General features: G+C 40.6%; 1 protein-coding gene and 1 long non-coding RNA gene across 9 annotated transcripts in view; both read left to right on the top strand.

The window, feature by feature from the left end:
- CADM2 (cell adhesion molecule 2) overlaps positions 1–27,304 on the top strand; it is a 996,746-nt gene extending 969,442 nt beyond the window's left edge. For 6 of the 8 annotated variants that reach the window (XM_045002081.1, XM_045002080.1, XM_045002084.1 and 3 more), the window contains 2 exons: positions 23,219–23,344; positions 24,904–27,298. In XM_045002081.1, coding sequence (XP_044858016.1) covers positions 23,219–23,344; positions 24,904–25,022 — 245 coding nt within the window. In that variant the 3' untranslated portion in view covers positions 25,023–27,298. Of the gene's footprint in view, positions 1–23,218; positions 23,345–24,903 lie in introns of all 8 variants that reach the window. The other 2 variants (XM_045002083.1, XM_045002082.1) reach the window with 2 other exon arrangements.
- On the top strand, positions 16,429–19,198 carry LOC123361887. The gene is made up of 3 exons (XR_006576265.1): positions 16,429–16,528; positions 18,641–18,760; positions 19,081–19,198. It is a non-coding gene; the product is annotated as an uncharacterized LOC123361887 (long non-coding RNA).
- Positions 27,305–27,615: the final 311 nt, after the last annotated feature.

Raw genomic sequence — 27,615 nt, 5'->3', positions numbered from 1 at the left:
TATGTTGCTGAAACTTTAAAGGGAGTCAGATTCTGATATCCTTACTCACACTGAGTAGTAACTTACTCCTCAAATAATCCCATTGAACTATTTGAGGAGTATGGTATTACTCAGTGTGGATAAGGATGTTAGAATGTGGCCCAAAATGTTTGCTAAGAATATATGTCAAAAAGGAGGGGGTGGGGGGGGGAATGTAGAATAGAGTTTGTTTCTTGATGTTTTGTTTTTACATATTTTATCCACAGGCAGTTTAAATGGGGACTTTAATAACAGCTCATTATAAAACTTGTCTGATCGCTAAAGGGTCATTAGTCCATTAAAATGCATTATGTAAAATAAATTATAAATGGAAATGATTCTACCTAAGGATTCCTATACTTGGGCATTGCATAGGTGTTAGGAATGAAGGTTGATCTTCATGGCTGGGCTAGAGAACACTGCCTCTAGCATTCAGCTCCACACTGCACTAGCATGGATGAGTTCCATTAAAGGTTTCCGGCCTTGATTCAGGAAAGCCTCCTTAGTACGTACATGCTAACTTTAAGCACACTAAAGTTAAGAAGGAACATATATATTTGGTTAAAGTTAAGCTTTCCAAACTGGGCCTATATGTGGAGAGCTGCATGCATCTTCAGACATGTTAGGTGGACTCCACTGACATAGTGAAAGGTCGCAGATGGTATCAATACCCATGGGGAAAGAATATTTCCCAAAATACAGAGACTCTTAATAGTATCTTTTTTTAAAGCTGTTTTACATATTTGAAATAAGCACATGGTCAGAGGGAGAAGAGGAGCACAGCCCCACATACTGAAACATAACAAACACGCACACATTTTGAATAGTTCTCCCAGGTGGGGTCAAACATGTAATTAATAATTCACATCCTCCACACACAAAATACCTTGCAAAAACCAATTAAAACCATAATTAAAACTAAAAACCAACTAGCATAAAATTCAGTGTGCTCCCAGCTCCAACAATATTTAACCCAGCAAGTCCAAAGCATCCAAAAAAATATGCTCCATAAAGCCTAGCCTAAAAAAATCCATTCTCACTCAAAAATTCCCCAAAAGCAATTATTAGATGAGGGTTTCCCTGCAGTATCTCCTCCCTGTCAGAATCTCTGCAGTGTTTGGAACCTGCATTATACTTTCAAAGATTCATGTTCAGCTGTTATTACATGGAGATAAACTACAGTGTTTTTTTATCTATGCAAAGTTTTGTGGATTGACTACCAAGTATGACAAGCAGAAAAGCAATTTCTTTGGTTGGTGATTCTTACCCCTTGGCATTGCGCATTGCATAGAAATAGCTCTGGTCAGAAATTTTACCTGTATACAGTTTTCTCTAATGAGTACAGAAACTGATTTGAAATTAGTTGACCTACGCCGTGGGGTAAACTCAGCTACAGGAAATAAGAATTTTCCAGATTGGCCAAAACAGCTATCAAACTGAAATCTTAAAAGATGAACATACTGTACATGCCACAAAATGCTACCAAAGTACAATCATTGCCTGCGATATCATTTCTAGTGCTTTCAGATGAGTCCCTCTTAGGTTAGTGTTTGGTATTAATTCAAGTTGGAGAATAACTGAGGATTTTTGTATACTTGGCAGCCTGAACCCTACAGTAATGATACGATTGTAAGAAAACAGACAATATGGGGCACTTTGAATAATGTGTGCTTAAATCCATTGCAGGGACCTCAGGCACTGGTGTAACTTGGTCCCTCCTTTCTCTGCCTATAGCACACAATAGTTTAGTCTCCTGCTTACTGTAATAATTGTGGTAGTTGGGCTTGGTTAAGGCGTGGCTGGGTGATGTTTAGTGGCCTGTGATGTACAGGAAGTCACACTAGATCATCTGGTGATCTTTTCTTGATTAAACTCCGAGTCTTGCTCCAGACATGAGACAGGCAGTTGATTTAATATCAATCCAGTTTTGAGCTGTGAAGATCTTGAAACCCCACCACAATCATATTTTCAACACACAAATCCACCTTGGCGGGGGAGGGATAATCAGATGGTTTCCACTATCCTACTTATTCAAAGAAATCCATGAACAAGGGAGAAAGCCTGCCCACAGCTTTCTCACACGGCAGAATGTAGCCCTTAGTGCTGGACAGTTCATACATTTGCATCTCAGTTTAGTTACCCCTTGGGTTATATATGCAAATAGACTTCCAAATACTAAATTCAAAAGACCAAATACCACATATTCAGGAATTTGTGTTGAAAATATTAACCCCATCAGTGATTTTTCATTTTGTTTATTCCATAAAACTCAGCAACATGTGTGGCACAATAATAAGGATCTGGAGTATGTGCAATGAGAGTGACTGATTATTTATTGAGAAGGGAAACAGACATACCAAAAATTGGATTTTTATTTCTGAGCCCCACAAAAAATAGGACCAGGTATACAAGCCCTGAAATAGTGTCTCTAGGTAACAGAAGTGAATGGACTACATTCAGCCCAGATCTTAACTCAGTTCTTCTCAACTATATCTCATTTTAGAGGTATATCACTCATTTTACACCCCAAATTTACTAAGTTCCATGCTTTATATGTTGAAAAGTATTGATATTAGAAATTTAAAAAAAAATTCCCAGAACTGAGGTTGCAGAAACAGTGATTTACACTAAAGGAATTAATCTCACAGCATGTTAGCTTCCCTGCAAGAATAATTTTTCTACTCACCTCATTTTTGGTCTTTCTTATACATTGTGAGACTTTGGCAACTTCAGCTCATGGTTCTGGATGAAAGAGCACCAAATTCATCTTCAGTGTAATAACTCCACTGAAGTTACACCAGTGTTGAATTTGGTGCTCTTTTATTTTTAATGTGGAATTTGTTTTACATAAGTTAATTATATTACACACTATAGTCCATATTTTCAGATTTATGGTTCAGATTTTTGGTTCGTGTAAATTGGTGACTTTATTGGCAATATACAAATTTATGCCAGTTGAAAATTTACCCCATGTGTGAAACTGCAGATGCACATGACCCTTTAGATGTCTAACAGACTGTTTGCATATACAATTAATGAAATTTGCATACAAAATTACCACAATTGCCTAGGTAATTATGTACATGGGCAATTTTGAAAATGTGGCCCTTTGTGATTTGTTTATATTAGTTGTGACTATTTTTCTTGCTAGATTGTGTGGAATATCAAAATGGAATTGGCTTGTAGGATTTATTCATTGAATCCTCAGCAACTGGATTCTGGATTACCTGGTCTACTGAATTTTACATTTCTAAGTTGTATTGCTGCTTTTCATTAATTTAGTGGTTAAAGAAGGAATCACTTAAATGCTCCTGTGAGATTTTAGGAAATTGTTGTAACTAAATTTTAAGAAGTCTTAATTACCATTTTATATGTTTTAACTGTAAAACATAAATCATTAGCTCTGTACACTTGAGAAAGAAGGCTATTTTTGGAATAAGGGGAGAAAAAACTGAAGCAAGCAGAATATACTCCATCATTCTTTAAAAGATTAATCCCCTCCTTGTATTGATTTCCCGATCTCATCTTATCAGCATTCTAGTAACAAAATAAACCTACTTTTCAACTTTTTTCAAATTAAATACAGCAGTTTTTACTTATTTATTTTTGCTGAACCTCAGAATCATGTAAAATAGATATCTGCTTGTTAACTTTTTAAGTGAAACATTTAAGTTCTTTAAATAGTTCCTCTCTGAAATATAGTGACTTTTCCCATGATCAGTCTATCTAGACATCTTAGGTACTTGTACAACCCCCCCCCCACCATAGTTTTGACAATTTTTAATAAATGTATACTGATATCCTCATTTTACAGATGGGGCGCTGGGACACAGAAAGACTGTGATCATGTCTACTCTGGAACTGGAAGGTGTAAAATCTAGATGTAAATTCTAATAGAGCTAGCATACTGAAAATAGAAGTGTAGCCATGGTGGTATGAGCAGCCAGATAGGTTAACTATCTGAATGCACACCTAAGATCTTGGACAGGACCATCTAGCCTGTTGTGCCAATGTGGCGTCCCTTCTACTTTTAGCACACAAGCTCTATCAAGAGCTAGTGTGGGTATGTCTGCTCAAGCTGGAAATTAGACAAACCCTAGTGACTTGATCAAGCTCATGCAAGAAGTTTGTGGCAGAGCAGGGAGTTGAACCTTGGTCTCCAGGGCCTAGACTAGTACCCTAAATTCTGGATCATACTTCCTTTCTATGATATGATCATCCAATCACAGTGACACCATTTTTATTGGAGCATTGGATTGAAAATTGCACAGATTCAAGGCTCCAATGCTTGAGCAGTGATCCGCAGCCAGTTGGAGCCGCGATCGGCCAGACCTGTGGACAGGAAAGGTAAACACATCGGCCCGGCCCGCCAGGGGCTTTCCCTGCACAAGCGACGACCCCTGTTTGAGAAACCCTGGCCTAGGTCTTGATATAAACAAACAAAAGGAATGATAGACAAACAAACCTTGGCAATATGAGTGTGACATTTCATGACCTGCCTATACTATACAAATGCTGGGAAAAACAGGGTTCCCACCTTTTCAATGGTATAATGTATTCATTTCTTCCCCTGATAGGTTACAAAATATCTTATCGTGTCATTCTGATTACTATCTTATTTTTCCACCATTTCAATTCCAACATAGATTTTGGCAACTAGTATCTTGTAAACAGCTGAAACTAGAATCCTACACTATGGCTCTGATTCAACAAAAACACGTGTTTAAGACACTTAAACTATATGCTTAAGTGTTTTGCTGAATTGGGGGCTACGTTATTTGCAAGCTTGAAATATCTGCTTTCTAGTTTTAAATGGCATAAACCTTTAAACATTAACCTCTAACTGAGGTTATACAAATTGATTAGAGTGTCATAGATATTTTTGTGAGATATCTGTAGCCAAAATTTTATTGACACTGAAATGTCACAAATAAAACATGATGTCATGTAAAACAATCTGGTTTTCCACAGCTAGTATCTTTTTTTTTTAATTATTGTATAGCAATTAAAAATGTACAGGGTACTTTACAGACAAATATGCTGCCCTTAAGAGAGTGCAATATAAACAGACAACAAATAGATGAAGAAATGGTAGGGGGAATGGAATAGAAGGCAAGTTACTGAGATAAAAAAGAAACTTGTTAATTCTATTTTTTGTTTGGAGTTTGCTTTTTTTTTATTGTTTTATTTTTTGGTCTATTTTGTTAATTCTTCCCTGTAGACAGGACTAAATTATTTTACAAGCCTTTTTGAAAGAATTGTGTTTTAAGGAAGCACTTTAGGGAGGAGAGGATGGATACATGGTGTTTTAGGATAAAGAGGGTATTCTAGGTATGGGAACTATAGAAGAGACAATGAGTGGGAGTGGAAATGAAGGTGCCGTGAGCAAAAAAGAGACAAAAGCAGAATATTGTCGAAGCCAGAAACATCACTACACATGCTTACTAGACCTGTAAACTCTCCCTATCCATTTGTCCTGGACCAATAGAGAAACTAGCTTTAACAACTGGATCACGAATGTGCAGCCCCTTTAAGGGCAGTAGGGTCCAAAAAATTCTATCAGGCTTGACAACAAGAAGTCTAAGGGGCAAACTTCTGAAACTCCCTGACCTGTACTGCAGATCTGAATAATATATTCTTCATTTTCTCTGTATGTGGAATGAGTGCTGAATATGCAATAGAGGTCATCTTACATGCACGAGAAATTCACGGTGCAGACAGAGGGGAAGAATTTTGCTTCTTTAAGACCGATTTGGCTATTTTAAGCTCCATGTTCATCTCAGGGCTATTCTAGAATAACCCCATATCAGTTATAAATCATAGGAAAGAAAAGCCCTTTCAGTCCCATATAGCCACTCTTTGAACATCCCCTTCATCTTTCTTTCTCTTGAAAATGAGTTGGTTGAAAGAAGATCACTGAAATAATGAGGCAGAGATCTCTTTTTGGTCCAGTCCACTATTGCAAGAATTAGGTATATACTATATGGAGGATAATCAGAAATGTCAGCAGTTTTCCCTCTGAACCCTTTTTTTTTTAAAAGAAAGGCTAGGCCCTGATTGTGAGAAATACTCTGGCACCTGCACTTCCAGAGGACTGGGTCCCAACTGTGTATGAAGATAGACTATTATTGAAAATATTTAAGTATTGGAACAGACATTCTCTCACTAACTTTTAAAAGTTTTCTTACAGTACAATATGCCTTAATGTTGTTGTGTCTTAATTCCCCTTCCATGTAGACTTGGTACAGCATTGTCACCAGGAATACAGCTCAGGCTGCTATGAAATTGAGTCTGCCTTCTTCAAATAGTTTGAGCACAACTGTCATTTAGTAAAATAAACATGACTCCATTATTTCTTAATGCCTTGCTTAACAACTTTAAGATTAGACCACATCTCAGATTCTCCCAATGGGCAGCACTTAAAAAGTGAATAATATTTCTGTCTGCCTTAGTCAAGTAATCCCAGATGTAAGTAATTTACAGGATGGCATTAGGGACTGTTACAAGAGACATATTGTAATATGTCACTGGAAATCAGCTTCCCTTTGCACATTTGATCAACAGCCAGATGGAAGCTTTTATCACATTTATTTAATCTGAAATATACATAGTAATTACACTGGACCTTTGATTGGAGCCCTTATTGCTGTCTCCAGAGAAGGTAGGAAATGAATCTGTCAGTTGCAAACTTGTGTAGATGTGGCCCTCTTGGTAGAATTTGGATATATTGCAGCTATGAGTGTTGACGCAGAGATCATCAGTACTGCTGAAAGTGAATGCACTCTGACAGGTTAAAACTAACTAACTAAATAAAGCCCGGACTATATACAGCTTTTATTATTTTTTGAATACACAGAAAGCTTTTAGAAAACCAAAGATCAATCTCATTCCTAGCAACCCATGACCAATCAACGGTATTAAAAGCAAACACAGCCCTTTTCTAATAACTGGATGGTATTTAATTTTAAGGCAACTGAAAACAACAAAACCTTAAAGTTCCCAGAAGAGAATTCCATCAAGCATATCATTATTAAGTGAGGAAAATATTATTGTTTTCATTAGCACATATATGGCATAAAGAATGGGTTGTATTAAATTAAACCACAAACACAATGTTAAATGAATTCAAGGTAGTTTTATTGCTTGGACAGAAACTCTATTAATGGATATTGCTGTGTCCCAACAAATTTACATAGGATTTTATGCCCTAATTAAAATGGCTATAAAAAGAACTTAAAATGTTAATTGGCATACTTATCCTCCTAACAATAATATCACTCTTTTTTTCCTGTTCCTTTTTTGCATTACACCAAAATGACCTCCACTAATTCTACTTTTAATATCTCTCATCTCAGTTAGTGAGGTAATAGTGGACCTCCATTGGACTGGTCACCAGCACCACCCACAGTGTTTTGTCAGTCTCTTAGATGCATACAGATTGGCAGATGAAAAATACCATTAGCTGCCAAAAGTTTAGTGGTCATACTTTTTTGCCCTAACTCATTCTGAGTAGTACCTTACTCCAGGAGTAGGTCCATTGAAGCAAATAACAGAGAAAATTGCTGTTAAGCATGAGTTAGGTGTATCATATTCTGATGCTAAGTGGCTGACTTCAGCAAGGGTGTGTTAACATTTTTATTGACTCCTAGTTATTGTAGTGAAAAATTATAAAGCAGTCACACAATTAATTTGCACATAGTTCTGTTTTTTAAAACTCTTCATGAACACGTTCAGCCTATTGCCACTAGCCTTCTGGGACAAGTAACTTCACCTCCCAGTGTCCCAGTTTCCCCATCTGTAAAATGTTACTGACCTACTTTGTAAAGCATTTTCAGATTCACTGATGAAAAGCACTATATGAGACCAATGAGGTAACAGTAGCGGCATCGTACCTCATGGAACTTGCTTTTCTACACCCTTCATGCTCCCCTGGCCTTGTCTCTGCACTGTTTTGGTTAAAGCATTTTCCTCTGCAGCTCCTGCCACTGGTAACAGCCTGTCTGTATAGCTCCACTTCATAGAACTCTCCCACTTCATCGCTCAGCTGAAAACATCTGTCTCCTTGCCTACACTTCTTGAACTTTTTCTGTCTCAGCTAGTATTTATTATTTTAGACCTTTAGCCCTGCAGTTGTACTAATTAACTCTGGGAAGCATTCTGGGATGCAGTGTGTGTGAAAGAGACTATAAAAAGAAGTTTTATTGAAGCATTTACACAGCTTTTCCAGTACACTTATTGGGATTTGCTCAAGGTTGCCAGTGCAACTTTCCAAAATGTTTTAAATGACCTCTTTACAGTTTTACTTTCACAGCAACCTTATTGCTGTTCATGATATATAAATGAGGGTTTAATTTGTTGCTTCTTGCATGACACTGTTCTTTCTACATCTATGTAACTTAGAGCTCAGTTCATCAGATACATAGGGATTTAACTGCTATGAACAGTGAAAAGAGTTACACACACACAAATGGATGGAAGAACGAGCCAGTTGTTATTACATTGACTATACCAACTCCAGCTACTGCTTTTATACTTCCCATCATTTCCTGTTGGGAAGGGAAAACGAAGAGCAGGATTCCTCCCATTAAACTCATCTCTGGGGATGGAAGGGAACAGGCACTCAGGAGAAAATCCCATTTGCTAAAAGAAAGTTTAATTCATCAGCCTTACTTTTTCTTACATAATAGAATCCAGTGCATGATATCTTGGCTCTCCAGAAAGAGAAGAAAAATTAAAGTTAAAGTATTAAAATTCTGGAAGCAATGATAAGGGGTCATTTGCCTATTTTTCTGCAGACCATGATATCTCATTGGGAGAACCAGCTGTTAATAGTGGAGTTCTTGAGTCAGGTGTGCACCTTTTCCCCATCCTTGAATCTTCTAGGTAGCCTGCAGTTATATCTGGACAAGCTACAAATATATCTTTACAATCTAAATTGACTGCAATAACTTCTATTGAAAACAGGATGGAGGCAAAAATTAATAATTTAACTCTGCAGATTTCAGTCATTTTTCTTCCAACCAAAGTCTCAAAGAGTAAGTGGCTCTGTTGAAGGGTTCAAATCCAATATTATTAATAGGAAAGCTATGTCATGTGCCCTAATTAGTGAAAACTCTGTTCCCTCTAGGAAACTGGATATTTTAGAGAACCATACCAAAAATATCTATATCGATCCCTATATAGGAATCTTTGTGTCATTTAAATAAAATGAGTCAGCGGGCATAGACTCTGGAGTCAGCATGTAAGGATCTTTGGAATTTGTATTAGACTCTAAGCCCTGGTCTACACACAGCCCCGGGGTCGAACTAGGGTATGCGAATTCAGCTACGTGAATAACGTAGCTGAATTCGAACTACCCTAGTTCGAATGACTTACCCGTCCAGACGCCGCGGAAGCGAACTCCGCGGCTCCAAGGTCGACTCCGCCAACTCCTCCTGCCGCGGTGGAGTACCGGAGTCGACCGCGGCGCTTCCGGAGTTCGAACTATCGCGGCTAGATCAGACGCGATAGTTCGAACTCCGAGAAGTCGAACTCGCCGCGTCGACCCGCGCGGTAAGTATAAACGTACCCTAAGAGCTGGTCTACACTGGGGGGGGTCAAACTAAGGTACGCAACTTCAGCTACGCGAATAGCGTAGGTGAAGTTAAACTACCTTAGTTCGAACTACTTACCCGTCCTCACGGCGCGGGATCAAAGTCCGCGGCTCCCCCATCGAACGGTGGTGGAGTTCCGGAGTCGACGGGAGCGCGTTCGGAGTTCAATATATCGCGTCTAGATGAGACGCGATATATCGAACTCCAAGAAGTCGATTGCTATCCGGCCGGTAGTATGGATGTACCCTAAGTTCTGCCATCCCTTTCACAAAGAGATGGCTTTTAGGAGAGCAGGCCCTCCTCATAGAATCACAGAACAAAAAATTAAATCAAAGTAATAAAACTTAAGAAATATAGACTTGGATATTTTTTTATTTACCTCCGGCAAAAAACATATATTAATGGTTACGCATTAGAAGAAAACTATTTTTTTCTTCAGTCATATTATTTACCAATGTAACACAAAGAAATTGCAAAAGGAGTCACAGATGTGACTCCTTGAAAGAGTCACATTGTACCCTTAACATTTGTCCTTTATTCTGCTAAAGTCTGGATTCTTTTTATCAGGGAAAACGGCTTGTGTGTGTGTAAAGTGATATGAAAAAAGATATTTAGAGGCTAAATATGCTGCTGCAGTAATAAGAAAAAAAAGGCTTTATATTATTTAGGGGTTTTTATTTGAGATTTAAAAGTAAGCTCTTTTCTACCTGACTTATCTATATTTGATGATGAACTGTTACAATAGAATGGATATAGGCTGTATACTACTACTTTTTTGTTCGTCTTTGAACATTTTAAGTTCAAAGTCAGATGATAACAGAGCTCAGCTTTATTGAAATCCAAAACTGGGCCCCTTTGAGCAGATTGCCCTTGCAAGTTAAATGATGGAGAAGCTTTTCCTTTCCCCTCAATAACATCTGCACCACGTACTAGTACCTGGTTCCACTAAACTGGATCTCTTTTCAGTACAACCTTGACTGCAATACATATCTATGAGCAACCCTGGTTCCTACACCAGGGATTATTTGATATCCCTGCTTATTCATCACATTTGGATTGGGAGATAAATCCCCACCCATTCTGATGCCTTACAGCCATACAAACTAGCTATCGTCTTGCAAGGATTGTTGACAGATGCTGCTAGACACATCTTTAGTTGGCATCTTCCACATACCTAGTAAGTCAGTGAACTTTCATGTCAGAAATCTGCACCCCTTCTGGCTGGAACAAACGAGGGCAGTATAGATATAACAATTCAAATGTCTCTCAGTAATCATCACAATAATCCCAGGTTAATTTTCTCTTGATACGCTTCTTTGTCTGATTGATTGTAATCAGTCTGATGGCTCCCCACCACAGCTACCATAAGAAGTCAGACATACAGGCGTATGCCAGGCAATGTGTCTCAGCTCAGTCAAATTCCTCCTAACCTTGGTCAGTAACTGCACCAAGTTTCTGTCATCAAATTTTCCTCCTAACTGGTGTGACACTGCACCCCATATTCTTCATAGTTGTATGATTATGTTGTGATTATGACATAATTTTGATGCAATTTGTACCAAATGAGTCATGTAAGGGGTCACTGGAAAAGGTATGATTTGCTGAATATGATTGTCCTATTTGTATGCATGTATCATTTTTGTATCTGAAGTTATGAATATTGACAATGGATTTGTATTTCAAATGTGCTTACTCTGGAAAACACCCACTACTAGTCTTTCAGGTACAACAATGATGAAGCTGGACAGTGCTAACGACTCATCAACAAAGACAATGGGCTGTGGAAAAGCTTAGCCTTCCTGTAAATGTTTCAGCCAGCCTGAAAGAAATGGCTGCTCTGACTCAGCTAGAGCATGTAACCAGACCACATGGCAGTGAACTCCATTTTGGGTACCTGTATTTTTCCACAAACTAGGCTGGGAATTGAGTTTGGAACAAAGGGTTCCTGCCATATGATAAAGCTATATAAGGTGGGGGTGTGACATCATCTAGGGCCTCACTCCTCACACAAGGACACTCCTGGAAACACCTGGGAGAAGAGCTGGTCCCAGCCTGTGTATGGAAACCTGGCAGAGTGCTTGTATCATCAGGCAGAGTGAGAAATTGCTAATTCATATCCAATCTTTGTAGCATGTTAGGCTTAGTTTGCGGTTTTATTTATTTGCTAGGTAATCTGCTTTGATCTGTTTGCTATCACTTATAATCATTTAAAATCTATCTTTTGTAGTTATAAACTTGTTTTTTGCTTTATCTATACCAGTGGGTCTTTGAGTGAAGTGTCTGGGGAAATATCTCAGCTTGGTAAACACAGGCTTGTTGCATCGCTTTCCCACATCGAGAGGAGAGCGAACTATTTATGAGCTTACATTGTACAGGTCCCTGTGCAGTACAAGAAGGTATAATATTGAGTTTATACTCCAGCGGTGTGTGCATGCCTGGGAAGCTGGGCAATTGGCTGGTGTGTGCTGTTTGCGCTCAGGTAGCTCAGTTTGAGTCTGTGGCGTCACCTGCTGTCTTGTTGGGTGATAATAGGGCCTGGCAAGGCTGGCTATGTCTCCAACCAAGCAGTGTGAAAATATGTGATTCCCACGGCACAGTGATTCCCACGGCTCCCAGACTGCACCCCGGGCATGACAACCCATCACAGCTGGTTCAGGATTGGTGCTGTTTGGGGCCACTGACTTTCTATTGTGAATGCATCAACTGGTTCCATTTACACATTCTTGTGTAACCAAAAGGGTACTTCATTCCAGTTCTCACTGAATCCTTTGCTTACTACTCAAAACTTCCAGGCTAATGGCACAGTACACAATGCAGCATCCACACTTTGGGGCATGACTGGAAAGACCTGGAACTAAACCCCACTGAGTGGAAACAGAAATCTTTTAAGACTCATTTACAACCGCTATGCTGCTTTCCCGTACACCTGCTATACTGTACACCTGGAATGTCAGCATGCTTTGAAGAAAATATTTCCTATTTCAAAACCTCTATGAATGCTTCCAAAAATCCAAAAGGTGAAGAGCTGTTTGTGGGAGACTTTTGTTCCTTGGGAACCTCAAGTGTTTTTGGTACTTCAACACCTATGGGTGGTGGAGGTATGAATTCTCTCTTTCATGGTGACAGATGAACAGTACCCCACGTAAACCAGATGGACGTCAAATGAATCAGAGCTATTCAACAGAAATATGGTACGAGTCTGTACTGCTGTCATTCTGTGTCATTGAGTGAAGAGATAGACACTTATTGGCCCCAAGAATAGAACTTGGCCTGATATCTGGTTGTCCTGCAGATCCCTCATTGCCCCATCAACATACATATCTTATCCCTTGTCAACTGACCACAAGCATCTTCCCCACTCCAACTGCATCACTTCCCTACTTCAGCTTCTGCCTGTTTACCTATAGGAACCCTGCACAGAATTCACCCACTGAGTGCATCTCATCTTCTCCACTAGAGCCTGTACCAAGAAGCATCCTGATTGGTTTATGGAGGGGAGCAGTCCTCTTTCCCTCACTTTCACCTGCCTCTGGACCAAGTGTTGCAGCCCTGAGTTGCAGCTACTATGCCAGATCTAGGCACACACCTCTCCACATGGCCAGAGGATGGCTCCAGACAGCTAAGAACTGTGACATAAACTCTTGAGACCCTCAGTTTTTCTACTCTCTTAACAACCTCCTGAGATGTGCCTCCTAAAAAGCCAGTGATAGTGTTGCATTCTTGACTGCCCAGGGTATTGAATTATTGGGTGTTAGTGCTCCAAAACAGAAGAGCTGCCACAGATATCAGCAGAGGTTACTGTGTTAAGGATGCAGAAGACCCACTAGACTGTCTCTGAAGTCAAATGATGAGCAGTGGACCTGCCAGCCATGTGAAAACCCTGCTACCCAACCCCATAAGTTTCACAGGAAGCATACAATAGTAGTTGAGAAGTCTGGGCAGGTGGGAAGAGGGAATGCCTTTTCCAGTGGTGGGCTCCACAGTAGGTTCTTCAGACAAGCTCTGAAGGTTTTTAAGCTCATCCATGAGTGAAAAGGGGAATACATGACTATCACCCATAAACATGCACCCCTTTTGGCAATTGCTTCTCACATTACTAAACTTTTGGATTATCTGACCCTATCCCTCATCTAGCTCGGAGAAATTAACTATGCATGAATAAGGTTGTGCAAGGAGAAAATGAAATTAGCTGAATAACTAACATATAATTTACACCAGCTCATGAAAAACTACTTAGCAATTTGTGTGAATACCAATACTAGGGACCTAAGGTATTTTTAATAAATTGCACTCCTATAAGATTGGCATCAGAACATAAAGTACACCTTTATTTGTACACAGATCTGTGATATTGTCATGTCTCACCCTTATCTTGCTTCTTTATGAGTGATCCAGTTTTTCTCTCATGTAGGCATTTTATGTGTGGAGGTTGGGACCAATGACATGGGGTGCATGATGCCAATAAGGGGAGAATCCTCAAAAGCTGGACAGATGTGATTTTGTAGCATCAAGAATGATTATGTTGAACAGGCCTCATAAGGAGGAGGAATCAAAGGAATCCAATGAATTCAGAATTTATTGTTTTAAGCAATTTGGTGTTAAGATTATTGTTTAATCCCATCAAAGTGTAAAGAAAAAAGATGAGAAGCTGGTCCTTAAAGGAACAAGATCTGCTCTGATTCAGAAGTCCTGAATTTGAATATCACAGCATATGACTCATGTTCAGCTGTTTTGTGTTAACTCATCAAAATCCTCTCCATATTTTAATAGGGGACAAACGACTCTGGAACTTTTGTGAGCATAATTTTGAATGTAATTATCTATTTGCAGCATCCACAAGAAATTACTGGATAATTCTAATTCCATATTCATCTCCTTGGGCATATATATTTCAACAGGACAATATCATTAATCATTTGAATGGAAAATTTGAAGATTCCCTGAACACTCTTAATTTTAGTTTTAGGTGGGTTTTGGGGGGTGGGGAGGGGCAGGCAGATTGTGGAGTATATCCTTAGCTCACTACCCAGATTTACACACATCACATCCACTAATTTTAATAGAAGTTAAAAACATAAATCTTCACAATACATGGAGATGTGAATATGCCCCAGTGTTTCTGTGCTGTAGAAGCAATTCCTGAAGCATTTTGGCTACAGTAGTAATTACATATAAGATAATGGATAGCCCCAAAGTGAATGCAAGGCTGTAATTCACTCAAGGGAATCTGCTCATGTCATGAACTGCAAAAGGACAGTGCATTACCCTGTAAGTATAATATATAGTTTTTAAAAATGTTAAACAGCATTCTTTCCTAATTTATAGAGGGCTTTGCAATTTGCAACATTATTTTATGGATTGTTACCTGGGATCAGGGAAACTATGCTCCCCCCAAAAGACATTTTTTGGGCAACTTTTTTGTGTTATCAGAAGTTTTGTTATAATATTGGCGATACAGTATAAATGGTTAATGTAATGTATTGGTTATTGGGTACAGTTTACTAAGAACAGTACTCACATGTTCTGAGATGTAGTCTTGCTTTGATGTGTTAATAATTATCATTCAGAATGTTAAAAAGTAAACACCCAGAGCAAGGTAAAACAAATGGTTAAAATGACTCTCAAAACTCAGAAGAGTCAGCATACAGAAATAGTAGAACCTCATTAATCCACAGTAATCCAAAGGAATCTAGGAACTTCCAAGCTGCTCAGTGGTCCATCTAGCCAAATATCCTATCTTTAATGTGGCTACTACCAGAAACTGCTGGTAGTAAGGTGCAAGAAACTACAGACGTGGCAATGAAAGAATTACATGCTTCTAGAGGAAGCATCTTCTTCACTCCTGGTGAAACTACAAGAAACTATATCCGTTTAGCTGTTTACAGAAACACAGGAAAGCAGGGTTCTACTTTAAAACAACCCATCTTTTAGGCGAATAACTCTATTCAATAGCAGAGGAACGATCCTGGTCTGCATATAAGTCTCATGTTTATTCCATTATCATACAATAGTGTCCGTCTGGAGTTCTTTGTGAAAGCATGAGAAGGGACATAATCACAGTACTCAAAAGAACCCCAGTGGCAGAGCATATTATGGAATGTTAAAAATGCTTCTGTGGCTCTCAGGTCATGCCTGATCCAGCAAAAGATGGGGACCTTGTCTTCTGATTTTGTTGGTGCTGTAACAAAGAAAAAGGAACTCCTGATGCATCTGAAATGGGACTACCTCACAGTCAAGCAGCTGTGAAAAGAGGTGGATATGAGTGAAAAAAAGAGCTTGTTTTCTGGAACCAAACTCAGCAGAAAATTTTATTCCAGTATCTGCTATGCTAACTCCACCACAATGACTTTGATTGCTGAAGGTAGCAATGATTACCATGAATTTATAAATAATGGAGTAGTAGGCTTATGCCCATAATAGAGCACTGGTATTTGGACCTGTCCTTGTTAGTAGCAAAAGAAAGAAAAAACGGTTACCTACCTTTTCGTAAGTGTTATTCTTTGAGATGTGTTGCTCATGTCCATTCCATTCTAGGTGTGTGCGCGCCCACGTGTGCGGTCATCGGAGATTTTTGCCTTAGTGGTATCCGTAGGGTCGGCAGTAGCGCCCCCTTGAGTGCTGCGCTCATGCATCAGTATATCAGGCGCCACTGGCCCTACGCCCTCTCATTTCCATTTTGACAGCAACTCCAATGGAGGGGCAGGAGGGTAGGTAATGGAATGGACATGAGCACCACATCTCGAAGAACAACTGTTATGAAAAGGTAGGTAACAGTTTTTTCTTCTTCAAGTGCTTGCTCATTTCGATTCCATTCTAGGTGACTCACAAGCAGTGCCAATAAAGGTGGACTCGGAGTTCACGGTCTTGCAGCTTGCAGCAGTGCTTTTCTGAAGCCAACATCGTCCCAGGCTTTCTGGGTAAGTATATAACGGGACGTAAACATATGGACAGTTGACCAGGTAGCATCTCTACAGATTTCTTAGACAGCACCTGAGCCAAGAAGGCCACTGATGACATTTGCGCTCTAGCTGAGTACGCCTTTACTATCGCTAGTGGAGGCACTTTTGCCAGATCATAGCAGTATGGGATGCAGGCTGTGATCCGGGATGAAATCCTTTGAGCAGACACTGGGCAACCTTTCATCCTGTCTGGGACCGCAACGAACTGCTGCGTTGACTTGCGAAATGGCTTTGTCCTGTCAATATAGAAGGCCAGCATCCTCCTGACGTGCAGGGCGTGCAACCTGCATTCCTCTTTGGATTTATGGGGTTTCAGGAAGAAGCCCAGTAAGTATGGCCGATATGAAACTGGGAAACTACCTTGGGCAGGAACACCGGGTGCAGCCGCAACTGTACCTTATCTTTGTAGAATACTGTACAGGGAGGTTCTGAAGTAAGCATCCTGATCTCAGACACTCTGCAGGCAGACATAACTGCAACCAGGAATGAAACCTTCCAGGAGAGAAGGAGAAGGGAGCAGGAAGCCAGAGCTTTGAAGGGAGGCCCCATGAGCCTTGACAGCATGAGATTCAAATCCCAGGGAGGGACAGGATCCTGAATGTGAGGGTAAAGATTCTCCAGAACTTTCAAGAACCGGGACATCATGTTGTGAGTGAAGACTGATCTGCCTTGGAAGAGAGGGTGGAAAGCCAAAATAGTGGCCAAGTGGACCCTGATCAATGACAGGAACAAGCCATGAAGTTTGAGGTGCAGAATAATCCAGGGTCACCTGCAGCGAGGCCTGCTCAGCCCAGACACATCATTCCAAAGCCCAGCATGTAAACCTTTCCCACTTGTCCAGGTAAGTCACTCTGGTGGAGGGCTTTCTACTACCCAGCAAGACTTGTTAAACCCAGGCCAAGCAGTCCCACTCTTCCACATTCAGACATGCAGTAGCCACGCTGACAAGTGCAGTGCCTCCAGGTTTGGGTGGGGAAGACTGCTGTGGTCCTGGGACATCAGGTCCGGCCAGAGAAGTAGCCACAGTGCGGAGACTACTGAAAGGTCTAGCAGTGTGCCAAACCAATGGTGGTGAGGCCACTCGGGGGCTATCAGGATAATCTTGTCCTTGTCCTGTTTGATCTTCACGAGCATTCTGTGAATCAACGGTACTGGCAGGAAGGCATACATCAGGGCCCCTGACCATGGGAGCAGAAAAGCATCTGACAGGGAATCCCTGTCCATCCCTTAGAGTGAACAGAACACATGGCATTTCCTGTTCTGACGAGGCACGAACAGGTCCACCTGGGGAGTTCCCCACTTTCGGAAGATCATACTGATCACCTCCGAGTGGCGAGATGAGAAGGTCCTGCTGAGGCAATTTGCTAACACATTCGGGTCCCGAGCAGATGCCTGGCCAACAGATGGATGGCATGCCACACGCAGAAGTCCCAAAGGCTGAGAGCTTCTTGGCAAAGGGTCGACAACCTGGCTCCACCCTGCCTGTTGATGTGACAGTATTTGTGAGGACCTGTACCGTCTTCTGCTTCAGGTGGGGCAAAAAAGCCTGGCAGGCTAAACTGGTTTTAGCTCCCTGACATTGGTATGAAGGGCCAGCTTGTCCTGCAGCCAGCAGCCTTGTGTGCTGAGCTCACCCAGATGGGCTCCCCAGCCCAGGTCCAAAGCATCTGAGACTAGGGTCAGCAATGGGGCCGGGGCCAGGAAGGGAACTCCCTCCAACACTGACGAGAGTTCAACCACCGCTCCAGGGATGACAGGATGTGATCCAGCACCCTGACTTCCTAGTGTAGGTCATGTCTGTTAGGGATGTAAACAGACGCTAGCCAGGCGTGCAGAGGCCGGAGCTGGACATGACTGACCACGAATGTACAAGTGGCCATGTGGCCCAACAATCACAAGCAGGTTTGAGCCATGGTGAGTGGGTGATTCTTCACATGGGAGATCAGGTCCAGCATGCCTGAAAATGAGCCTCCGGAAGGAAGGCTCTGACTCATGTGGAGTCGAGAACCACCCCGATGAACTCTATTATTTGGACTGCCTTAAGATGGATTTTTGCTCGTTTATCAACAGACCCAGGTTGCAGCGGGTGGAACGCACCAGATCAAGGCTCCTCTGTACTTGTTCCCAAGACCTACCCTGGATGAGCCAGTCGTTGAGATACTGGAAGACCTGGACCCCTCGACATCTCAGGTAAGTGGCTACTGGTGCCATACCTTTTGTGAAGACGCTTGGGGCCATTGAGAAGCCAAAGGGCTGCACCATGAATTGGAAATGACAGCCACCCACTATGAAATGGAGGAAATGTCTGTGACCTTGAAATACGGAAATAAGCTTCCTTCAAGTCAAGGGCAGCATACCAGTCTCCCTGATCCAGGGAGGGGATGATGGAGGCCGGGGAGACCTTGAGAGACTTGTTGAGGCATTGCCATTCCAGAATGGGTCTGAGGCCCGCCTTGCTTTCGGGATTAGGAAATAATGGGAGTTGAATCCCTTTCCTGTCATGTCTCAAGGAACCTCCTCCACCTGTGACCAGGCCGAACAGTAAGGACGAAGACGTTTGAGGAAAGAGCAGGGTGAATCCTGGGAGGGGACATTGCTCTCAACTGCACCCTCAAAACCAGTGCTTCTGGCCCCCGGGGTGCTTTGCTGGGCCACGCAGGTGAGCAGGAGGAGGAAGGCTGGTGGAAGCTGAAACTAACATCCCTGTTCCTTCTCCTTGTAGACCCCAGACGAGACTGCCAAGGCCTTGGTGGCACGGACTGCCGTAACTGCTTTCTTGCAGACTGTGGAGTATGCATGCCCAATGAGTGAAGGGTAGCCCAAGTGTCTTTTACCCTATGCAGCCTCACATCTGTCTGCTCTGAAAAAAGACAGATCCCATCAAATGGGAGGTCTTGGATTGAGGTCTACATCTTTTGGAAGAGACTGGCGGTCTGAAGCCAGGAGTGCCCCTCATAACCGCCTCTGATGTCACCAGCCTAGCCACTGAGTCAGCTGTGTCCCATGCTGTTTTGAGGGAGCACTGAGCCACCATGGTGCCCTCCTCCACCAGGGCGCCGAATTCCTGGGCCAAACCTTGTGGGAGGGACTCCTTGAACTTATGGATGGAGTCCTATAAGTTGAAATTGTATCTCCTTAGGAGTGCCTGAAGGTTTGCCACCCAGAATTGTAATCTGACAGTTGAATAACTTTTCCTCCCAAACAGGTCCAATCTTTTGGCCTCTTTAATTTTGGGAGTTGAGCTGGTATGTCCTTGTTTATGTTTTTCATTGGCCACAGAGACCACCAACCTGGAGAAGGGTGGGTGTAAAGGTACTCAAACCCTTTGGCTGGGACAAAGTATTTCTTTTCAGCCCTTCTAGAGGTGGGAAGGATGGATGAAAGCGTTTGCCAGAGGGCCTTGGCAATTTTGAGGACACCATCATTCACTGGTAGTGCAACAGGAGCTGGGATAGAGGCCGACAGGACATTAAACAAGGTGTCCACCTGCTCAGCCATTTCCTCCACCACCAGGCCCAAGTTCTCAGCCACCCATCGAAGCAGGACCTGGCATTCTTTAAGATCATCCCTCAAGAGCCCCACAACCACCTCATTTGGGGACAAAGACTATGACTGTACAGCGGGGAAGGCCTCGGGGCATCTTTTCCCCTGTTAGGGAGGGAGGCTTAGAGGTGGATGAAGTCTCCTCTGCTAGGACCTCTAAGTGCTCCTTATGCCCTGAGCCTGGTGCCGTCAGTGCTGCCAGCTTTTGCTCCGAGGCGGCGGCCGATGAGTGGCATGAAGGGGGTATTGCCATGATTGGCACTCCCCACAAATTCCAATAAAGCCACTGCACTAGCCACTAGTCATGCTGCCAAGGTGGTGCTGTTGATGTCGACGTAACCTCGGGTATCCATTCAGGCCAGTGGAGTCTAGGTGAGGGGCTGAACTGCCCTTCCTTGCCAGAGGAATCTCTTTCTGGTGTCACCATCGATGCCTTAGTCTGTGTGCTGATTGTCACCCGGAGTCAGGAGATTGGTGCTAGTATTGAGGGGACCAGTGCCGAGGGAACCAGAGACATGACAGAAAACGCTCCCACGTGGTAGGCTACCGGGACCTGCACCGAGAGTCCGGCCAAAGGCAGGACAAACGGTGCCAATAGTACGGAGACCGGCATTTCCCTCTAGGCGATCCACGTCAAGATGGCAGGGACCACGATCATGGTGCTGGTGATAGAGGGTGAGCCCCGGAAGATCTGAGCTGAAACTCCGGCGATCTGCAGCATGGAGGTGGAGAGTGCTGCTTCATTTTGGGATCAGTGGCACTCCACTCTCCCCTGAGAGGTCTTAGCGGCTGACATGCCTGGGGAGCCTTTGCTGATTCCTGGGGTACGTGCTGTGTCGGCGGCGCAGGTGGAGGCCTTTGCAGTCTTGGCACTGGGGGAGCTTGTGAAGTCATCGTCAGGGGTTTAGGTCCCGTGCCGTTCCCTGGAGTCAGTGCAGGAGGTGCACTGTGCACTGAGGCTGAGGTACTCAGCGAGTCCTGGTGGGATGGCACGGAAGCCAGATGAAGGGCGGACTCCATGAAAGTTCTCAGGTGTGATTCCCCCAAGCACTTGAGGGAGCTGCTATAGGGGCTGCTTAAAGGCATAGGCATGTTACAGTCCACGCAGGGCTTAAACCCAGGAGACCAGGGCATGCCCTACCTAGGGTTAAGTCCCCCCTGGGACTCTAACTTCTAACTACAACTACTCTTAGCTATTTAACACTAACTACTATAAACAAACTATTTACAAGGCCCTAAGGCTTGAAGGCAGAAGAGACGAAACCGCTAGACTAACCACCACAGGTGGTAAGAAGGAACTGAGAGGGTGTAGGGCCTGATATACCGATGCATGAGTGTGGCACTCAAGGGAGCGCCACTGCCAATCCTACAGATTCCAGTAAGGCAAAAATCTCTGACAACTGCGCACTGGGCATGCACACACCTAGACTGGAATCGACATGAGCAAGCACTTGAAGAAGAATATCTTATTGCTGCAGAGAGCAATTATATGAATTTGAAGAAATTTGGATCCTGGTTCTTGATACATTTGGATAAAGAATGCTGAGATGGCCCAAACAATGCCAGACTTCCATTCCACCTCCCCTCTTTGCTTTCTCCCTCCAGCTTCCTGCTCCCTTTCCCTTTTTTTGTCTATTTGTGTATGGCATTATTATTATTATCATTACTATTACTTTTACCCTCACCCTAACATTTTATGTCAGTATAATTTGTCTGATTTGTATGATCTGGTCTTGCAGCTTTGACAAGCTGTAACTGTGTAATTGCATAATTTCATTGGCTACCTGTGAAATATGCAGAATATGGTAACATATACAAGCTGTACATCTTTTATCTTTCTGTATTTGTTATTGTGTCTTTATGAAAATTAATTAAAAATAATCACAAAAAAGCCAAACAAGAGTGTTACACTTCCCATACATTGTCAGCAGCTTTTCCCAGTCAGATTTTACCGATTTGTCCTCTTTTCTGTGTTAATGGTATTTCCATCTTATGCCATTGCAAGACAGCTATTTGCAAACTGTTTGTGGAATATAAAGAACACCTAAAAGGGAAATGTCCTTGAAGCAGTGTGTGCAGACTGATTACTATAGAGCGAGCAAGCTAATACACAACCCTCAATCTTGGGAGAATTACTATTAGTTTGACACTGAGGCATTTTTCATTTAAAAAAAAGAAGAGAAATCTTACCATGCTACTGTAGGATTGACTCTTTTTTCCCCCCTCTCTAGCATATTTCAGATGAAGCAACACTTGAAGGTTACCAGTTCATTCCTCAAAAGCTCTGGGGAATTACTGACCCCTAAACAGTGTCATTTTCCATGATTGCTTCTTTGGAGCCTTCTGTAATGCACCAGGCTCACTAATAGATAAATGACGAGCATAAAAAGCCTAAATCTGACAATAATCCCAACGTTTTGTGCACAGTGAATGAAATGAAACTGCTAATGTATTGTTAAAATCTATTAGAGTTTACTAACGTCAGTGTTAATCGGATAACTGTAGTAAATGCACAAATCAACATTTGAGAGTGAACAAGGATCTTTAAGGATACATGATACATTTATCTGGCCAAATTCCTGCAGACTCAGCCATCTGCAGAAGAACTTGGAAAGTCTGCACTTTATCTCCTTTTTTATTTCTCGTGCAATCGGAAAGGAGTGACAAGAAGAGACTATATAAGGGATCCCCACTGAGACTCAGTCATATAAATTATGTATTATGCAGACAGTATTCTGCTGATGCTATCTGATCCCCAATTCTCAGTTCCTTGTTTTTGCTTCTATAAATAGCTATTGCAGATTTTCAGTTGTAATACAACTAGGACAAAACCAGAAACCTTTCCCATTTAATAACCTCTGCCAAGGAAGAATAAGGTAACATTTTTCATAACTGTGATGTCCTCAGGGCTTTAACAGTCTGGGAATACATGCAATGCTATGCTGTTGATAAGATACTGGTAGTAAAAGAGGGGGAATAACCACCCTGAATATTAAAGAGGGAAATGTCCTATTTTCAGAATGATCAGTATAAACTTGTTGCTGTGCGTTTTCATATCAATTCTTATCTGATCAGGACAATTTTTGGGTTTTTTTTCCCCCCTAGACCCAAATGCTTTGGCTGGACAGACTGGACCTGACCATGCTCTCATAGGAGGAATAGTGGCTGTGGTTGTCTTTGTCACATTATGTTCTATAATTCTGCTTGGACGATATCTGGCAAGACATAAAGGTAGGACAGATTTAATCAAAGTGCAATCACTTTTTGCAGCAGTACTTCCTCATGATTACTTGCATCCTCAAACACTCTCGTGCCCTCTCTGCCCCCACCCCCGTTTGGAATTTAGTTGCCTGGGAAAGCTCAGGCTCAGAAGAAGGATCTGGTTTTCAGAGAGGTCGGGATTTTTTACCCAATTTTACAGTTGGATTAACTGAAGTAAAAGGATGTTGAGCAACCTGCCCAAGGTCATGTAGTGAGTCAGTGGCTAAGGGAGATTTAGAAGGACGAATGCTCCTAGATTCTAGCCCTTTGCTGTAAGCACTGTTACATGTCCTCATAATTTTAACTGTTATATTATGTTATATATAGAATATATATGGTTATGGAATGAGGCTTTAACTATCAGAAATCATGATAAAACTTTAAATACACATTCAATAAGTTGCATTAAAAACAAGGGGTAAAATCCTTGTCCCACTGAAATCAGCATAAGTTTTGCTATTGCCTCCAGTGTAGCCAGGATTTCACTCCAGGAGCAAAATTCTGAAGTCCTGACTCAGTTTTTACACTATGCTTACTGAGGGGAAAACTCCCATTAAAGTCAGTGGAGAGAAGTGTCTAAATAAAACAGAGGACAAATTTTAGAATTCGACCCAGGTGATTGTTTAAATATATATATATATATATGAAGGCTTAATGTCTGAATGGCTTGCAGTGTAGTTGTTAACCTTAGTTTACCTTCCTCCCCCAAAAGTATCACTATTATTAAATCTAATTCTACATAAAGTAGTCATGCAGTTAGTAAATACAAACTGAGAAATTTTTTTTTTAATTTCAGTAGAACTCTGTGAAAAATTACAAATTTCTAATTAATCTGGTGAAAATGTGGCATCTTTGCTCTACTTCCTGGCTGAAAACAAATGAGTCCCAAGCCAATGTAAATATCACTTTTCACAAAGTGAAAATTGTCTGTTGCATACAGTTCTATTAATATCCTGCTCTTATACTATTTAGCAAAGCAAAGTCAGTGGCAATGTGAAGTGACTGGGTTAACTTAATGCAGCTATTTCAGTTTTTCAATTCTAGAGAATCTTAATTATCCTAGTCTGTGGAATTAAAGAGCAGATTAAAAAAAAAGGCCTACATCAATATGAGAGTACAAAACATGTGTTTAATAAAATCTAAGCCAAAGTTAATTTTCTTACCCATCTAGATATACCATATAATTCACAGTGATATAATTTAAATGATTGTATGTTAAAATATTTGTATGCTTCATGCCACTGGATACAGAAAAAATATGGTTTTGAACGTGCTGTACCTTTTTTTTTTTTTGCCATAGATATGTGCAAATGTGTCTGCATATGGGACAAGTGTTATGAATCATAATTACTTCTTGCCCAAATTAGAATATTATGTGTTTCAGTATAGTGCTAAAATAGTGCATCAAGTTCTGTTCTGCATCACTCCATTCATTAAACCAGTTAGATCTTTGTTACAGATCTACTGTACATACAGTACTACAATCTAAAGTAAAATAACTATTTTTTTTATTGTACTGATTCCCATAGGAACATATTTAACAAATGAAGCTAAAGGAGCTGAAGATGCACCTGATGCTGACACAGCCATTATCAATGCAGAAGGCAGCCAAGTCAATGCAGAGGAGAAAAAGGAGTATTTCATTTAGATGCAGACCTAGATTCTCTGAGTTTTACTTATCAGGCTGACTGCTGGAGAAAACTGGCTATCATCTTTCAGAATTCATTTCTGCCATCTTCTGCAAACTTTATTAACTTACATACTGCTATAAATAGTCAGTTTATGCCAACAATCAGTTGTTGACAGCATCATTCTTTCTTTACAATACCATCCACAATGCAGGACATTTCTTATTGCCTAAAATTCATTTCCATTGCTCTCTTAACATACAGTGCTTGAATATACAGCCTTAACAATGTTAATCTTCATCTTAAATCATGCTATTGAGTTTTCTACATTTTTAAATGTTATATAGCTTTCTTCTTTTCCAGTTTTCTTTTATCATGGTCCCTATCAGTATGTCATTGGATGATTTTCATAACAAATATATTCGATAAGGACATAATGTACTTACATAAAACATTAAATCTAAGATTAGAGGTTTACAAAGAATGTTTTATACATGTCTATAATTCAAAGGCAACCTGTTTTTGAAACATATGCCCTAGGAACCACAAACTGAAAACATTATAATATAGTTTCTTGTATGCTTGGATTTGGTGGAAAAGGAGTATCAATACATTGTTAAAAATGGTACCTTGATACTAATTCCATGCTTGGGTGGTAATTACATCATACTGTATTATCTATACAGATTCTGTAGAGTTAGATAATTGTAGCTTCATTCTGAAACAAATTTATTCAGCCCTTTTACTGCTTTTTGGGATCACAAGATTAGATATGTTTCTGTAATTTTGGTTTTAATAATTTATTTGCTTCATATGGACTCACCTGCCTATTCAGATTTGTAGTGTTCATGGGGCACAATTGCAAAGCATTTTCCTATCTGTATATAGTGCATATAATAAATCCAATTAAACATTATTTGATACATATTTAACTTTTTTGGCTATAGCTAAGTCAGTCACAAGTAAGCATTTTCTAATGTCCATTATATCCCTTTAGATATGACTTAAATCAATATTCTGAATAGATAACATGTATTAGTATTTTTGTCTGTATGTCCTAGCACTGTTCAGCAGCAAACTTTTCTAGTTCTTGTTAATTTTTCTTTGTTATACAATGGAAGCACAATGTTATATGGAAAGGTAGTTTTAAGCTAACAACCAGTGCACAGCCTCAGGTTTTGAATTACAACCACATTTGATTAATATCCTTAACAAATACTGTTATGTTGCTAAATTCTCAATTTTTAATTTGGCAGTTCCACAGCTGCTTATCTATGTTGGGTTGCCAAAAAAAAAAAAAAAAGAAAAAAGAAAAAAAAAAGAGTTAAATGATATATGTTTTGTGTATACGGTAAATGGACTAATTCTTTATATTAAATTCCTGTCTATGCATTTTGTGGGGTACAAACTTATGTCACAGTGAATGATAGAGAATTTCTGCCAATGCTTTTAGCTCTATGGTGAAAGTCTCTCTTAAAGTCTCATGTTCTTAAATATGACAACAAAACACTATAAGCCCAATGGCTTATTTCCTCTTCCACTGAAATAAAAATGGTGCCAGATCAACTCTTGGTAGTGATTCCATGCTGGAGAATGAAAATCTGTATTGTTGGGAGTTCATCTCCCTCTCCCAAGTGTTGCACCTTTGAAAAATAATATTTCTATATGGTTGCTATACTTGTGAAGTCTAAAAGCATGATGGCTTATTGTAAAGGATTATCTCTTGGGATTTATTTTTTGTGGGGGCGGGGGGAGGGAGAATCTGAACACATCATCATGTATTAAGATAAAATGGAAGACAAAGGTGCTGTGTCAGATTATTTATCAGAAGAATATAAGCCTGTTAAGGAGAATATTATAGTATTTTTTTGTTTGTTTTCTTTCTTTCTTTCTTTCTTTTTGTTGAAACATTTCTCTTGTTAATTTCTAAGAAAAAGAGGGTGATGTTGATCAAGCAGCACTTTTTCAAAATATACAGAACATAAATAATATGATGTGGTTGAGTGTTAACATAATAAATCATATACAGTATGACATTTTAAAGAAATAAGTCTGCATTGATGTGATTGCATGCTTGTTTTTACAGTTCACTCCATACCATCTGTGAAAAAAATGCAATAATATGTTAATATAGTATGGTAGTTTGAGAGAACCAGGTAGGTGCTACTAGACACATTGAAACTAGTATAGGTTTTCAAGATATTCATGTCTTTCAAAGCATACACTTTTAAAAGGTTGACAAAGGAAATCATTTAGTTTAGTATCAGAACAGAAAGGTTCTTGTCACAACAGTAAGTTGCATTAACAGCATTACAATACTGTATATCTCAGTCTGATTAGGGAGCCAACAAATCACTTAAGCATGTGAGAAGTTCCACCTAATTCAATGGAACTACTCATATGCTTAAAAAGTAAGGTTTTTGCTGGATCAGGGTCTTATTCACTGAAGTGGAACTGTTCATCAATGCTGCTTTTACATCTTTATACGTTCTATCTAAACTGCACTTTGCTTGAATTGTAGAGTTGTTGCTTAAATCATTACTTACCATGATGTCAAGTGAGACCTTCAAATGTTAGAGCATCTTTAGATTTAACCACTCAAAGCCAACTTCA

The sequence above is a fragment of the Mauremys mutica genome, chromosome 1 (genome assembly GCF_020497125.1).
Source record: "Mauremys mutica isolate MM-2020 ecotype Southern chromosome 1, ASM2049712v1, whole genome shotgun sequence".
Taxonomy (NCBI): Eukaryota; Metazoa; Chordata; order Testudines; family Geoemydidae; genus Mauremys; species Mauremys mutica.
Note: the sequence above shows the minus strand (reverse complement) of the source record. Positions and strands in the feature narration are given on the sequence as shown.